This window comes from Pocillopora verrucosa, chromosome 12 (assembly GCF_036669915.1).
Source record: "Pocillopora verrucosa isolate sample1 chromosome 12, ASM3666991v2, whole genome shotgun sequence".
In the NCBI taxonomy this organism is placed as follows: Eukaryota; Metazoa; Cnidaria; class Anthozoa; order Scleractinia; family Pocilloporidae; genus Pocillopora; species Pocillopora verrucosa.
In genome coordinates, this window is record NC_089323.1 from 5,450,038 (window position 1) to 5,467,616 (window position 17,579).

General features: G+C 37.2%; 3 protein-coding genes across 3 annotated transcripts; 1 reads left to right on the plus strand and 2 right to left on the minus strand.

The window, feature by feature from the left end:
• Positions 1-1,730: 1,730 nt before the first annotated feature.
• Positions 1,731-2,738, plus strand: LOC131769541 (melatonin receptor type 1A-like). Its single transcript, XM_059085259.2, has one exon. The coding sequence runs from the start codon at positions 1,731-1,733 to the stop codon at positions 2,736-2,738; it is 1,008 nt and encodes a 335-aa protein (XP_058941242.2).
• Positions 2,739-6,045: 3,307 nt separating this feature from the next.
• Positions 6,046-7,068, minus strand: LOC131769540 (beta-2 adrenergic receptor-like). Its single transcript, XM_059085258.2, has one exon. It carries the CDS (start codon positions 7,066-7,068, stop codon positions 6,046-6,048), a length of 1,023 nt encoding a protein of 340 aa, XP_058941241.1.
• A 3,754-nt stretch (positions 7,069-10,822) lies between these two features.
• LOC131769539 (melanopsin-like) lies at positions 10,823-11,809 on the minus strand. Its single transcript, XM_059085257.2, has one exon. The coding sequence runs from the start codon at positions 11,807-11,809 to the stop codon at positions 10,823-10,825; it is 987 nt and encodes a 328-aa protein (XP_058941240.2).
• Between the last annotated feature and the right edge of the window lie 5,770 nt (positions 11,810-17,579).

Genomic DNA, 17,579 nt, shown 5'->3' on the forward strand with positions numbered 1-17,579 from the left:
TGTCGTATCTAGAGTACAAGCAGTAGTTCAGCGTTCGCTAATGTAGCAAAGAAACAAAGTAACGTCGGGATAAGAAGGCATTACAATTGAAATGGTCATGCTAGTACATTTGACAAGGGTGGATGATGCCATGTGTTTTAAACGTATATCATTTTTGTTTCTGGTTCAAAAGAAAAGGTTGGAAGTAAATGTGGGTGAAAAGTGAAATTTACTGTCTATCATTGCAAATATTAGAAAATCAAGGCAATACTGTCTTAGGTTTTAGTCACGTGCTAGGCAACTTATAATCGATAACAAGATAGAATTTCATTTCAGGTCTATTCAATTTTGTGGTGTATAACTTTCGCATTTTAGTACGTAATACGTAATTTGAATCTTCGAATTGTCTTAAAAATTAAAAGAAAATTGTTCGTTGAAAATTCACTGAAAATCGGTAGCTAAAATTGTTTGTTTTAGTGTTATTTGATTTTCGTGTTAACTTGTAATTTCGTCAGTCGCCGGCATCTTTTGTTGCTTCCCACAGGAAAAACTCACGATACGAAAGGTAATGATCGATTTTGTCCTCAATCTCACGCTATAACAGAAAAAGCTTTTGAACATCTGTAAACTCTGTGCACTTCGCAGTAAGTGATATTTTCAATGAATCTTCGGATTGTTTTCAAGTTCAAGGATTGTGAATTACAATTTTATGAAAAACGAAGGTTGTTCTGTTATTTCAGTGTGAATCCTTGCATGCCTGCCAGTCGCTAGCGCCGCTTGTTGAAACTAAAACGAAAAAAAAAACACTCTTTTAAGATTATCATTGGCTTCTTTTTCACCCCACCACTATTCTTAGCAACAAAGGTCGCCATTTCGTTTGTTTATTGCTCGCCAAAAACTATCAAATGCACTCAAAAGCCTAAAATCGAAAAAAAGTTTACAGGAATCGACCAATCGAGCGAGCGAGCGCTATTCCCTACATCGTATCTATAACTCGTTCTTGCGCATGCGTGCAATTCACGAGTTAGAAAGGGGGAAGGATAAGTCATTATAGTCCTCTTAAGTTTCAGTTTCCAATGCAAATCAGTTGCTCGAAGAGATCTTTTTTCACAAGCTGGCAGCAAACCACGAGTTCTTATAAATATTCTGAAAAGCTTAAGAGCAAATAATGCGATCACCGCTAAATATCCTATACAGAATCGTTTGTTAACTCCTGATACGACAACAATTCGTGAGTAACTACGGTATTTACACTAGATGGAAATGTACTCTCTTTAAATCATTTATCTTAAACATATTTTGTGCTAATTCATGTCCATAGCGTCCACGAAAACAATTCACTGATGTTGCAAAAAATGTAAAGACTTCACTTAAATGAAGTTTTGTTTGCTGGCTTGTAAAAACTTTAAAACTTCAACCTTCTCTTCGATTCGAGGCAATTGGTTATCATCTTTTCCTGAAGGTAAAATATGAAAAAAGAAAAAAAATGAAAATGAGATTATTGTTCAGAAAATTACCTGCATAGACTTTGTACAAAGATCCTAATTGAATAGCCGATCGTAAGGTGCCTGAACAGCGCCTTGGATTTAATTTTATATAATTCTCTGCTTTCGCTCAATTTTAGAGGTGAATCATGTTTCAAAACAAATATTTCACATAGTTTGGCGTTTTATTTCCTAGATTACACAATGCCAAGTTGTTTGTTTCAAAAGGAGATTTCTAACCGAGGATAACCTCACTAGATGACGAACATGTCTGAATCAACTTCTCATGATCCTGTCGGTCGCTCAAGGACTGAAATTAGCGTCGAAGTGACTATGGCCACTCTTGTTTGCTTCTCAGCCATGTTCGGGAACTTACTCGTTGTGTTTGTCATCAAAAGAGACTCCAAGCTCCATAATGTCACCAACATGTTCATTCACAGTTTGGCATTAACAGACATTGCCATGGCAACGATGTACATGCCATTCTGGATAGCGAGCCTATATACGGGAACTTGGAATTTCAGCCAAGTATGTTGTCAGGTGGCAGGATCAATTTTGCTCATTCTGGCTTATGCTTCCATGTTAACGGTGGGATTAATAGCCCTAAATCGATACATTCAAGTCGTAAAACCCAATTTGTACAAAAAGTTATTTCCCAGTAAAAGAGCAGCTAGGTTGTATTGTGTTCTCGTTTGGCTGGTTGCCATTCTTCTCGCTATACCTTTTCTTGGCGGATGGGTGGGGATAACATATTATACAAGAAGTAGCATTTGTAGTGTAGAGTCCAGTGTTTACATATTATTGATTGTGGGCGTAGTTATAACCGGAATCATGATCGCAATATTTTACTGCTACTTCAAAATCTACAAGGCCGTGAGAGAAAGCAAGGATATTTTAAAGGCACACGCTGATGGAAACAGAGTCCGCCCATCAAATGATTCTCGCCGTTCAGACATCACCGACGTGAAAGTTTTAAAGGCGTGCTTTACTGTGGCTTGTTTCTATGTTGTAACATGGACTCCAATTTCCATTATCGCCATTACGTGGAATGCAGGATTTGACTTTGGACAGCAGCTCAGCACAGCAAGTGCTTTCCTAATGTTCTCGAGTAGTTTTGTTAATCCCTTCATCTACGGAATTATGAATCCGCAGTTCAAACTAGCTTTCAAGATGGCACTTAAATGTGGCTGCTATGGCAGGGGGAAAAAAAATCAGAGTCAAACAGGAAACAGTGTAAGACGCGTGGTTGTAACAGGATTAGAGACTGCATTATAACTGACATTACTTTCATAAGGAACATCACATTTATACAATAAAACTGATGATCAGGATTGTACGATTACGAAATGTTTGAATACAATTAATTATTCTACTTTAATGTCGCCAAAGTAAATGATGTATCGGATGTTTGAATTGTAAATAGTACGTAATAAAGAATCGCGTCTCGCTCTCTAAAATTTCTAGGAAAGTTGACATTCCTCGCAGCCAGTTGCAAAATTCATTATGACCTTTCTTCAATCTTGACTTAGTTCTACGTCCTCTATGGTATGTCGTATAGGTCTACAGTTATTTCGGATTCACACATATCGACCCAAACTGTTACGCCTTTTTTGACCAAGACCCTTCCATCAACTTTTACTTTTCAAAACAAGGCTTTAACACTGGGTTATTTGGTACTCATGGGCTCTGTTTAAGACCTAAGTGTAATATTCGATGTAAATACAACTCGCCGTAAACACACTGAAACTTCATGAGCTAGTGACATGGATAACATTTCTCAAGTGCTATTGAAATACTTTTCACGTGCCTTTCACATGAATGTCATAAAATTTACATGAGCAGAAAAAGTATACGAGGCAACCCAATAACTGTGATAGAAATTCGTATAAGTGTTGCAAGCTAGTACTTTCCTTCTTGAAACATTACATAATGGTACAATATTTACACAGAATTCAGGCACCCTGGGTGCTTGAATTCTGTATTCTGTATTTAGCGGTCGATCGTCAAAGCCTGGAAATTCATTCTCCTTAAACACAGTAATTTCCATCTCTATTAAGCGATTACCTTTATTAAGCGGTCGTAATCACCCTTTTCTGAGTCCCAGAGGCCTGTTTCTATCGTCTTCTACCTGTATTGAACGGTCACTTAAAGCAGAAATACTCAAATAAAACTACGAAAAGCTTTCGAGTATATTTAATCCATAATTATCCCCTAGAATCAATGCTAATGATATTTTTGAGCGGGTTTTCCTACATAAAACTAATTCAATCTCTATTAAGCGGCCACCGCGCCATTCCCCGCGGGTGACTGCTGAATATGGGTTCGGAGGTAGCTTTACAATTCATTACCACTAGTCAAGAGGAATTCGAGTACAGCCTGCTAAAAAGCCCCAGAGGAGTGAGCATGGGCAAACGATGGTCTTCTTTCTTCCTTTTTTGGTTAGAAAACTTTAGTTTTTCTTTCTTATTGATGTTCTCAAGGCTAATGGAACAGGAATACTCGGAGGAGAGAAAAAGGAAAAGCACTTAACAAGCCCTCAACATTTTTTCACTGCAAAACACTGAAAACTAACAAAATACGATTTGAGTTCTGCTAACGACCCTGGGCTACATGGCTGTTCTCTTCAAACTACCAATACAGCGCAACACAACCATAAATATTATAGTATACCAAGAAAGCATACCAACTCTTGATCAAGACATCAAGTTCTTGAAATATTTCGCATAGTTTTAGCAGCAGGAAGCCGCTACTAAGGCTTAAAAAATCGATTGGTTTATCTTAAATCTAAAGCCCGCGTAATTAAAACCGCTGTGCTTGTTTTTGGAAACAGAAATGATGATGAGTTCTGTTAACTTTGGGTAAATGTTGTTTTATTCAGATGGCTGTTGCTATTTACACTGGGGCTTTTTAATTTTTTTCAAGCTCACGTCTCACTCCATTTCTTATTCGATTCTGATTCGTGTCCCGGGTATCATAGTAACCGCATTCAAGTGCATTCTTAAAGGTCAGTTTGAACTGTAGATTCATAGTCCCATCGATACATGGACTTACCAGACTGCTCGAGAACATCAGAAAAATGCTTGCTGTACAGACCTTTTGTGCAACATCAAAGCCGGCTCTCTGTGTGACGGCAATAATGGAGATTTCAGTCCACGTTACAATATAAAAAAGGCACAGAGAAGCATGTCTTTGAAACTTTTACGTCAGTGGTATTTGAACCGCGAGAATCATTTGAGGAGCAGACTCTATTTTCTTTAAAATGGGCGCCGCGATTTTTCGTATTTTCTTTACAGCTTTGTAAATTTTGTAGTAGCAATAGAATATCACGATCATGACACCGATAAAAACTACGCTTACATTTAATGATATGAATACAGTGAACTCCGCAATAAAAATGCCAGTTCTTGTGCGATATGATATCCCTACTTATCCACAAGGAAAAGTAATGGCGAGCAGAATGGCAACCATCCACATAAGCCGAGCCGAGCTGCAATACAGCCTAGCCTTTGCACAGGGAAGGTTTGACGACTTGTTTGCATCGATTAAGGGCTATCAATCTCATCGTTAACATGGAGGCATAACTAAAATGAGGGAAGCTGATACAGCCACTTGACAACACACTTGACTGGAATCCCAGTATTTGCGCACAATTTTTTGAAGTATCAGGAGTAAAGAGACGCCTATCTTAATGCACCCCCAGTGTTTCCCATTTTAAAATTCTTCTTCTTCAAGAGAGAATTACGATAAAGACAATAATTTTTCTTTATATCCTTTTAGCTCCTCAATTATGTTGCCGTCGAAAAGGGATTGAGTTATGGTTCCACTAACCAACAGTTGCAATGATCAGTAAAATCCTCTCAAGTGCTTTTATCTTCATAGCAATTTGATTAAAAAAGACACTAAACCCTTCTAGAAAGGTGTTAATTCTGTCTGAGACTGTTCATGCATCCCTACTTAAGATCAAAAAAGGGTTTCCAATTATATTATATTATTCTCAGTCGAGCGATCACAGGTCATTTTTTAACCTTTTGCGTTCGGCAAATGGGCTTTGTTTGATGGGTTGAAAATATCTGGGAAAAATATAAGGAGAATAAAGTTTAATAACTCTCCCATTCTACTCTTTCGTTATCTTCGTGTCATAAGCAAAGTTTGCGCTACCTTCACAAATTGATGAACGTTTCGTAGAATTGACGAGTTTCCGTCAAATTAACATGACGTGGCTTAAGGAAAATTAACATACGCTTCCGGCTGGATACTCCCTTTTGGCTCTTTATCGTTAATCGTTAAAAAATAAAGGCTACAAAAGTTTACACCTTTAAAAGATAAACTTTTACGTGAATACGATTTGATTTTGGTTCATGAAATAGTCCAGAAAATGCGTCTTTTTTCGACTAGACCTTTCTTATCTGTTATCATCTCGTTATCGTTCATTTCAACTTCAAATCTAAATCAGTTTCTTTATTTACAATACGCTCAATACAAAGTGTATGATATTCGGAAATTGATTGTGTACCATCAACTATTAAAATGAAATATCAGTTTAAATAATTAGATTCACAAAGGCATTTCTATCGCTAGATGATCAATTATGATGTGTAAATATTGTCCAATTTCTACCTGTCATCTCAACTACTGCAACTCGATTCCTTGACAGATTCTGATTTGGGTCTGAGTTACCATAGCGACCAAAACTGAGTGCCCTCTTGAAAGCCACTTTGAACAGCGGGTTCACAATGCCGTAGATAAATGGATTTACCATGCTACCCGAGAACTTCAGGAAAATGCTTGCTATATGGACCGTTTGAGGTACATCAAACCTAAAATTCCAAGTAACGATAATAATGTAGACTGGAATGTACGTTATCACAAAAAAACAAGCCACAGTGAAGCATGCATTTAAAACTCTTATCTCAGTGATATTAAAACGGCCAGTATCATTTAGAGAGCGGATCCCGTTTCCTTCAGCGTGTGCGTTTAAATTTTCCGTGCTTTGTCTTACAGCTTTGTAGATTCTAAAGTGACAATAAAATATCATAATCATGACTCCGTTAATAATCACCCCTGCACTAGCTAATCCGTATGCAGTGTGCTCAGAGGAACATATCAAAAGTCGCATGTGAAATTTTATTCCTGCCCATCCACTCAGATAAGTTATGGCCATTAAAACTGCAACCAGCCAAATAAGAACACAATACATCTGAGCTGCTTTTTTATTGGGGAATACTTTTTTATACAGGGTGGGTTTTACGACTTTCATGTATCGATTGAAGGCTATCAATCCCATCATCAGTATGGAGGCACACCCCAAAAAATTAAAAGTTGATCCTGCCACCTGACACCACACTTGGCCAAAATTCCAAGTTCCCGTATATAGGCTCGTTATCCAGAATGGCATGTCTATCGTTGCCGAGACGATGTCAGTCAACGCCAAATGATGAATGAACAGGTTGGTGACGTTGCGGAGCCTGGAATCTCTGTTGACAACATAAAGAACCAGCAAGTTACCGAACACTGCTGTGAGGCAAATGAGAATAGCCACAGTGACTTCGACCTCTATCTCGGTTCTGGAACGACCAAGAGGATCATGGGAAGTTGTTTTAGACATCCTTGTCAGTTTGAAAGGCTATGCACTGTTGAAAAAAAATGTTTTAGGAAAGAACTTGTCATGTGGAACCTCGATAAAGAAATACAGCCAACCTACGATAAATGTAGCATTTGTATCATGATGACTCAACTCTTAGGTTTACCAAAAGCGAGAAATTGCAGACTCAGATTTGAAGACAAACTCAGAAACAAACCTTGCGACTGGTTTTGTTTGGCCTCTTGATAGTCGATAGAATGCATGGTGCAAATTCTCTAGACCAATCAAAGATTGAATTGAAACAATATATCTTAATTTGACACTACAATCAATTAAAATTTCCTCTCTCAACGGAAATGATCGAGGATTTTGTAGATAAATTTGGCTGTACATACAACTATTCCATTTTATGATATTTCTGTGTAATGGATTTTAAATTCACTTTAGCCCTATCATTAGTACCTTCTGTATTTTTGAAAAAAATATAACCTTTCGATATCTGGAATTCGATTATACATTGTTATAGAATATGCACCAGGTATACACCCAATGAGAGATCTGCCGGACTAGGGATCAGATTGTCAGAGTTCCTCCTTAACTCCATTGATTTATGGAGTGTCACGATTACTAAGATGCTCTAAGTGGACCAACGATTGTTGAGATGGCGATTACGTTCTCAAGCTTGCCGGTTTTTCTTGTCTTTTACGTCCTAAATAAACCGAAACCGAAACCGATAAATATTCTCATTTCAGAAGCTGGTTGTAACGATGGACGACGAAAAAGAATAAGATCATTCACCAGGCAAGATTCATGGTGATCTGGAAACCTCTGAAACAATTCATGTTTAATTTATCAGGAGTTAACAAAATATTATTCAAAGATACTCACACTTATTTTGACGCACATCTATCGGAGATCATAACTTTAAGCACTTTTCAAGGCATCCCGAATATCCAGTGGCTTACTGAGATGGTTTCTCTTATCTTGGAAAAAAACAATTTGTGATGAAGACAACAACTTTTCTGGGCGGCAATGACTTACCTTGCTGTTCTTTCAGCTTTTTATTTAGAGAAATATTCTTTTGTTGCCGGCGTTTCAAAGTGATTGAATTGTGGTACCACTCTAGAACCAAGGTAGTAAATTGAGGAAGAGATCAGTAAAAACCTTTTAAAATCTTTCATTTTCTATGAAATTTTATTAAGAAACATTTGACCCTTATGAACAGCTGTTGAGGGTCTCTGAGACTACTTCCAATCGGTGAATCTCACCGAAAATGAAAAAACAAGGGACCTTACCTTAATAAATAAGCCGGCAAGGCCATCGATCTTTTGGCGATAACTTTAGTTTATTACAATGAAGCAATGGAAATTTACCAAATATTTGTAATTGGCTTTTTTTCATGAATTTCAGTTACCTTCTATTTAGATATGCTAATGATCCGTACTTGATATCACCAAAAGGTTTGCATATAAAGGCGGTTGATTAAGTCGGGTGGTTACAGCTGTTTTCTTTATAATTTTTTGCAGGGTTTGTCTAATGTATGAAGAAGATCACAAGAAGTCAGGACGAAAGCGAGTGTAATGAATCTCCTGACGCATTCGAAAACACATGAATACTAAATCAAGTTTTATACCATATAGTAGGAGAGATCTGCGGTGTTATCTTTTAAGGACCAATTTGGGTGCAAGCAGCTTGAAGTTGCTGCTATGAAATGGTCTTTGCCATATTCTTTTCAAGCGAGTGATCCTAACAAATAAAGAACGAAATAATTTTAAAATTTAGGTTTTCCTTGTCGAAGGCGGTTCGTGGATGGATATTTCGAAAAAGTTCCTCTATCTGGTCGGCGGCACTATAAACTGCACCCACTAAAAGATCTACTTCCTCGAGATTACGTCGATGTAGAATGAAAAAAAAAAACTGGTAAATCGGCTAACGAAAATTGTATTTTTTTGAGTCTCAGGTGAACTTCAGATCTCCTTGGACAAAACAACACTGACTTGCGTGAATAGACACACGAGTCTTCAAAAATACTCACCCTCATGTTAACGAATATCCATTGGCAATGGGTATGTTATACCCTTTTCAGCACATCCTAAAGAACTCGTAACCGGCAGGAAGCTTTAGGAAAAAGATATTGCTTATCTTAAAATAGCTCTAAACGAGATTTACTTACGATGGCGGTGTTGTTGTAGAGGAATTATATTATGCTTTTATTCAGAGACGGTACCAAATTGGGAATACAATCACTAAATCCTTCAAAAAATATTTTGTTTTTGCCGCGGGAAATCTAAATGCAAAACACCTGCAATCAAAAGAATCATAAGCTTCTATTTTTGATAGAAAATATTACTTCGAATTTAACGATAAATCATTAGAAATTCAGTTTGACCAGTCAAGCGAATGATATCTTTACGATAACAATTTATTAATTGCCTTTTTCGTAAATTTCATTCTGTTGTATCCCGGTCACGTCGTTCTTAAGACCGTAAATTAGCTCTAAAAAAAGGGTCTGAAAATCTGGGCGATGTGATTCAGTCGAGCGCTATTCGCTGAGTTTTCTTTTTCTTTAACTCATAGGTAGCGCGAATGTTTCACATAAACGGGTTTGTATGATGTGGAAATACATCACAGAAAGTAAATCTTCTTAGCGCAAATGTTTCGCAAAAACGGGTTTGTATGATGTGGAAATTCTTCACAGAAAATAAATCTCCTTCTTCTTGATGGTAATTTTTTAAATTATTTTTTTCCTGTACATCCTCAAAAGATGTTTAGAAATTCAATGAACCCAGCCCAAGCTCTGCTAATAAAGCAAAGATGACACAAGCCTAGATTTCCAGAGTTCATGGCACTGAGTTTCTATTTCATTTATTTTTTTTCATTTTTACAATTTTTTTAATTCTCTAAACATATGCTATAAGAACTGTACATTCGCTATCGCTTCGAAACACTATTCCGCATATGTATTTCCAATATATATGCGCCGGTTAAAATGAATTCAAAGTCCCTTTTTACATCACTTGAAGAGATTTTAGCGCCAATAATTCACTAATTACATCTTGAATTTTAGAGAAAATGAAAAGCTTTCGAGAAATTTTACTTATAACGATCTTAATTTAAAGCCGACCCTGTGTATAATCTAATTCCCTTTCAAAGCTTTCAATCGATTTTCAACTGGTAGAAAATATTATTCCTCAAGCTGAAAGACCTGTTATCGCAATCCCAGGTCAATGTCTTCCGTAGGGTTTTCAAACTGAAAATACTTCGGCGATTTTTCCAGAGTTTTTGTTTTCTCCTAAGCGCTAAACTGACAGAAGTCACATTATTTCTGGTAGTGAGGGTTGAGGTTTAGATCCATCTTATGGGAGTTGGGACGATTATTATTCATTTAAATTTCAAATTAAAGCAAAAATCAATACTTTTTTCGCTCTGATATTGAAAAGAAAAACCAACGAAAAATGAGTTTTCAGCTGAAGTTTCACTAATCGAAAAATCACAACCAAACAAACAAAAATAATACAGAAATTGAAATTTCTGCATCACCATATAATTGGAAGAGCATAGCTACCATTTTTTTCTTCAATTGCTGATGAAACTTTTTACAAAGCACGCTATTTACATTAAGCAGCAAGAAGACTGACTTCACTGCAGTTTAAACCTCAGCACCTAGATATGTTTCTTATCATTTAGACTGCTGATAAATATTGTTACCGCCGCGTAACTATTCTTTTCATATGACTATTGTCATCGACGCTGCTCATTGTGATTCTACCAGACGCTATTATCCTACTCTATTCCTTGAGTGACTCTGATCTGTATTTTCGTTACCATACCAACCACAGCTGAGTATTCTTTTAAAGGCCTGTTTGAATTGCGGATTCATAAACCCATAGATAAATGGATTTACCACACTACCCGATAACATCAAGTAAACACTTACTTTAGAGAACTTTTGTCCAATAGCAAACCTTGAAATGCCGGTGCCCGCGAAAATGGAGACTGGGCACCATGTTATCACATAAAAACAAGCTACGGTGAAGCATACTTTTGAAACTTTGACGTCGGTGATGTTGGAACGGCGAGAATCATTTGAAGAGTGGGCTCCATTCCCCTCAGCATGTGCATTCAAATTATCCGTGCTTTCTTTCACAGCTTTGTAGATTTTGTAGTAGCAGTAAAATATTGCGATCATAACTCCGCAAGTAAACACAGGCCCAGTAAATGTTGGGTATGCATATGACATGAGCTTACATTGATTAAGTTTCTCATCATATGAAAATCTTACCCAACTAGTAATAAGAGGTATATCGAGAAGGATGGAAAACAGCCAAACGAGAAAACAATACATCCGAGCTGCTCTTTTGCTGGGGAATAATTTTCTGTAAAGGGTCGGTTTTAGGACCTTTATGTATCGATTAAAAGCTATCAATCCCATCGTGAATATGGAAGTATAAGCCAAAATGAACAAAATTGATCCAGTCATCTGACACCACACTTGGCTGAAATTCCAAACTCCGGTGCACAGGTTGGCAATCTGGAATGGCATATAGATCGTCCCCATGGCGATGTCAGTCAATGCCAGATTAAGTATGAACAAGTTGGTGTCATTACGAAGCCTGGATACCTTGTTAATAACATACACAACAAGTGAGTTACCGAACGTGGCTGAAAGGGAAATGAGAATAGCCACAGTCACTTCAATGACAGCAGTTTCAGCCCGGTAGTCACCAAAAGGATCATTCGAAGTTGATTGAGACATGTTCGTCATCTTGTTGGGTTACGCTTGGCAGAATAGCGTTTCGCAATAATGATACTTAACCTAGTGGAAAAAGCAAAACAAAAAACAGTCCACCTATGTTAAAGGCAGCAAGGGCAACGTTTTTGCAAAGATTTATCATTGTAAATGGTGAGTCACTAGAGAAAAAAAAATATTAAATCACGATTCACGCGAAAAAAAATCGCCCAACCACGCTTCACGTAAAAAGAATAGTTGACTCTTTGATTAGACAAGAGGGATCTGGCGTTCAAATTTAGTCCACTCTTTGTTTATATGCTTTTCGTACTCATTCCTTGACCATCAGGCGCTGTGAAGGAGTTAATTAGAGTCGCTCAGAAAATTTGAGTCGAAGCTAGTTGAAAAACTCCAGTCAATTTTCGAATGGCCTGCCTCGTTTCCTAATGCTTTGACAAAACTTCAGCTCAATACCTTTCGGAACAAGTATGTTAGTATGCTTGCCTTTAGTATTATTACCTTTAGGCTATGCTGTTATTTTATGTCATGTGTAATATCACTGGGGCAATTCAAGTATTTTCACGATGAAAAATAAACAGCTTTTTTGAGGCAATACAACCCAAAAGGAAGCTCATTCATTGATTAAAAAATTTATTTCTCGAAAATGAAAAATTTAACAAACTGTTCTGCAGCATCTTATTTTATGATATTTCACTGTCATTATGATCTTTAAGTGATTAGACTCATTCAACTTTGGGGTTTTGTTAAAAGATTGAAATCAATTAAATAAGTCTTTAAAATCTTCTGAGAGCTTAGTTATGATGTTTGACCACAGACTCTTCTTAGAACTTTTGTCCTGTACCACATAGATTTAGCTACATTTATACCCGAACTCCTTAAAAGACATGAATAATTAAAACTATAGCTTTCATCATTCTTTACGTTCTTAATATGTAACTGTGTTAAAAGTCCTGAGATTGCAGCGATTGGGTCTAAGAGAGCATTTGTATCTTACTACAGTTATTATCATTATAGCTATTATTATTATCATCATCATTATTTTTTATCATTTTTAATTATTCATTTAATAACTTTTATCAACCGATATATGTAAAATAATGGCAAAGTCTAAATGCGTCTCAAACAATGGGTTAAATGTTGGAAATTTTAATTCTGATTACAAGTTCATCAGCGATTGCTGTGATGGCTATTTCCATCTCAGAGGAAATTTCGTTTTTGTGTCTGAGATAAACAGCGATTCCCCTAGAGGAATTAAAACTTGAAGGATTTTACCAAATAATCTTCACTGATACTTACACAAATATTGGCAAACACGTACTAGTGATCAATGTGTTAACTGCGAATCCCTTGGAGGAAGGAATGCTTATCTGGAGGAGTTAACAAACGAATCTTCACAGATTCTCTCTTTCATGCAAAGTGACATCCAGTGTGGTAATGGTTGAGATATAAGCTGTTGAACGCACCCTCAAGAACTAGTGGCCAACAAGATTGGATGGGAAATAAATATCTATCATTTTGAGCTTGTCTTCACGACAATGGCTTATCTAGGCGATAATGACAGATCTTATACCTTCTTAAGCTTTTCATCTGAAGAAATTTTCTTTTGTTTCTTTTTGCTTTTAAATATTGGTTCAACTCTGCCACCGTTATAAATTCAGGACGCCAATAGTAAAACGCCATGGAAATCTTTAATTTTCTATAAAATGTAATGAAAAGGAACTTGACATTTATTGATAGCTGTTAAGGCTATCGGATTCCACTTGCAATCAATTAGATGTTAGCTTTAACTCCTTTATTACTAATAGGAAAAAGGTCCTCGAATTTAACAATGAAATATGAGATACAAATTTTGAGGTCAAAGCGATTTATCTTTTCTAGAGTATTTCAGTTTACGCCATCTAGGAAAAACATTATGAATATCTTTCCGAAACTTTAACTGAGGTGCTATTCAGGTAAATCAGAGTGTTCATAAATCACGTGATTAAGAATATAGTCGATGTGATTCTCGATCAATCAAGTGCTTTGAGTTCCAATATTTTAGATCGTCGTTTAGAGAAATTTCCACCACTTACTGGATTTATGTCTGTCGCGTTACAAATATCATAACACATAACACCATTAACAAAGCGTGGGTTCCTAGCAATTACCACCAAATTCTAATAATAATAAAAAATAAAAAAACTCAATGCAGCTGGGTTGCCTTTTTTACTGGGAAATACTTTTCTATAAAAGCTGGCTATTACGACTTGTATTTTTCTATCGAAGGGTATCAATCCCTTAGTTATATTGTGTCCATATGAAATGGACACAATTGATAATGACGCCTGACACCGCACTTGGCCGCAATTTTAAAGTCAGCTTGTAAGTTTACACCCGATCTAAAAAATATCTCCTGGAGAATAACTTGTTGTATGAAATCTAGATATATAGAAACCCAGGCAAACTATCTTAACGGTTCCGTTTGTATCATAATGATTCAACTTGAAAGAATGAAAGCAAGCAATCGTAGATTCATAGTTAAAATCGAGACTGGTTATGGTTTTGCATTGTGTTCGTTGATGGATTGGTGCGAATTTTCTAGACAAATCTGCGAGCGTGGTGCCGATTGGGTGCAAGCGTAGTGATTGATTTTTACTCAATTGAGAATTGGTGTCCCAGGGAAACGATCAAGGATTATGTTGATGAGATAATCTTCTTATTGGGAAATTTCCGGCCAGTCATTGCACAAATGAAGCATGGATCTGAGAGCAACGAATGCGTCGTGTAAGAACTTGTTTTTTTTTTCTTTTTTAAGTCCAGGATAAACTGTGGATCCCCTGAACAGAATAATACTGAGCTGAAGGAATTAACAAACAAGTCTTCACAAAATGATAATCACACTAATGTAAACAAACACCTTGTGGTGATGACTGTGATATAACATTTTTAGCCCATTCTTAAGAACTCTTCTCTGACGAGACGAGTTCTTCATGATTAGGAAATAGGTGTTACGGACTTTTAAATCTTCGTTGAAGAAATAAATTTGCGTTGCGGAAAAACTTAATGCTAATCGGTGAAAATGACAGCGCTTCACTAACTTTAGTCTCTTGCTGCTGTATAGATACTATTGTAAATAATTAAATCTTTTCTTTTCGGAAAAATCCATATGGGAACCCTCGATGTCCTTATACAGCCCTCAAGGCTTTCAAAAATTCGGAAACCACTCGCAATTAGTGAATGAAAAGCTTTAAAATCTCGATTAGAGATGGGAAAATCGACTGAAATAAGGTTTGAAAAGGGAAGCCATCATCTTTTTAAGACAATTTAAGTGTTCCAAGAGAGGATCTTCTCTTACGAGCAATTCATACAAGAATAAAAATTCACAAATTTTCCAATTTCCTTTTTGGTAAATTATGTTCCTTGGGGATGAGTTTATGTTCCGTAGATTAGCACTAATAAGAAGATATGTCAATTAAGCCAATGCGATTCGCAGTCAAGCGTTCACAACTTTTTTTGTTGTTGTTATTTTTGTTGTTATTATTATAATTATTATGATTAAAATTATTATCTTTCTGACACGGTTAGATGCTTCTTTGGCTTAAATATTTAGCGAATGTAACCGCGAAGTTACGATTCAATTTCGACACTCCTGTCTGGTGACAGTTAGTAAACCAGCTTCCCTGAGTCAGTTGTTGAAAGTAGTTGGTGCTGTAGGTTAGGCATTGCGCAGCGTCCCAGTCAATAGTGTGGTTCGTAAGTCGGTGATGTTCAGCAATGTGATTGTTGACATCGCCCTTCCTCGTCGCTCGTTTGTGTTCAGTCAGTCTAGTTGTGAGGTTTCTGCCAGTCTCACCGATGTAGGTAACGTGGCAGTCGGAGCAATTGATCTTATAAACTGCTCCTTGTCATTTCCTCGGTTCGTCTTGGTCTTTGACGTTAGTCAGCAACTGACGTAGTGTGGTAATGGGTTTGTGAGCGACGCGGATATTGAATGGCTGTAGGATGCGCGAAACGTTCTCAGATATACTCTTTATAAGCGGTAGAGTTGCTGTAGTCGTGGGAGTTGCGTTGTCGTTAGCTTCGGTAGTAGTAATAGGTCTGTGAGTGTTTCGTCGGATGAAGTCTTCGTTATAATTGAAAAACACGGTCAAGGTACTTGTTCTCGTCGGATAAGCTGTCTGTGGTGTTGCACACTAGTTGCGTTCGTCGCGTGAGAGTCCTTATAGTTGTGGCTTGGTTGGGTTGTAGGATGACTCGTCCAGTAATCTGTCGGTATGTGCCGCTTTCCTGTAAACTGTTGTCCGTAGTGAGTTGTCGTCACGGCTTACCAGGCAGTCTAGAAAAGTTAGTTAACCATTTTCTTCTACCTCTCTGGTAAACTGTATGTCAGTGTTTTGTGGTGGTGGAAAGCCTCGATTTCGTCGAGTGGTACGGCGGTGAGAGTATCGTCAACGTAGCGTAACCAAAGAGGTAATTTAGTGTTAACAACTGAGTTGAAAACGTAAATTAGCCACCGTAAAAAAAAACTGACGTTTCGAGCGTTAGCCCTTCGTCAGAGCGATTGTAAAGAGGTATTGTCTGTCAGAAAGTCGAAAGAGCGCTTTCCTCGATGTTCTGCATCACAATTTCTGCAACAACAACAGAAACTGGAGACCTCATGGCTGTACCGTGTAACTGTTTGTAGTGTCTACTGTAGTACTGAAAGTAAGTTGGCGTAAGGCGCAGGTTAAGTAAGTCCATAATGTCCTCTGTCGGTAGCGGTAGAGGATCGGTAGATTGCTGGATTGTAGTCTCAGTACATTGTAGTGTCAGTTAAAGTGGAATACTTGTAAAAAGCGATTTCACATCAAACGACACCAGTTTGTAGTCGTCTAATATCTGTAAAGTCTTGGTGGCGCTAACTAAAAGTATTTGTTTGATTTGTTTTTATCCTCAATTTATTAGCAAAGACTGCACTATGTTCATAGAATAACTAAACGTTTCATCAGGATGTGCACGACAAATACTTCATATCAGTACAGCCAAAATTTAAAAGAGGAAGTTTAAGGACATTTAGTTTAGTTTTCGCTTTTAGCTAATTTTTCCGGTCATTCATACACGTTTGCTTTAGGCGCCTCATGTGAATTTCGCTTCACTGTACCACATTCCTTGTTTCTCGCGTTAATATTGCAGAGAAAAGAAAAAAAGAAAGGTTTTCAGCTACTTTTCAGTCATCAAAAACAATATTCCATGAAACAAAAAGAATTAAAAACCAAACGAAATTAAAATACAGAAAATGAAGGTTCCGCAGACGGCCATAGAAGTGTTATTTTTGAAACGCTTTATTTGTATAATTTGAAGTAACTTGGCTAGTTAATGATTATCACATAATACTTTTCTTATATTTAGTCGATGTAAGTCTATGTGCACGTGAAGAGATTAGTTTTCATTACTTGCTATCAGTATTTCCTGTACCAGCTACACAGTATCAATTTCATGTCATCATAATTTTGGATTGATCAGCTGTCGTAGGACCTAGATCATAGTTAGTTTTCCTTTTGTTTTATATTATCCATTATTATATATGGTTACCGGTTACCTCGCCACCAGGGAGACTCGCCACCGGCGAACTCGCCACCAAGGAACGATCTCGCCACCAACGTACTCGCCACCAAGCGAAGTCTTCTCGCCACCAACCACCAATAAAGAGATAAACTAGAATAAAGTAGTCGAGGAGAGTAGGATGTTCGAACGAGCACAATTCAAATCGGCCGATACGTTTGTGCGCTTGTCTGTATTTAAATTATGACCTTCAGCGACGTGTTAG

Excerpts from the sequence above, each read along its gene's own strand:
- LOC131769541 (XM_059085259.2), top strand. The coding sequence starts at position 1,731 with ATGTCTGAATCAACTTCTCATGATCCTGTCGGTCGCTCAAGGACTGAA.
- LOC131769540 (XM_059085258.2), bottom strand. The coding sequence starts at position 7,068 with ATGTCTAAAACAACTTCCCATGATCCTCTTGGTCGTTCCAGAACCGAG.
- LOC131769539 (XM_059085257.2), bottom strand. The coding sequence starts at position 11,809 with ATGACGAACATGTCTCAATCAACTTCGAATGATCCTTTTGGTGACTAC.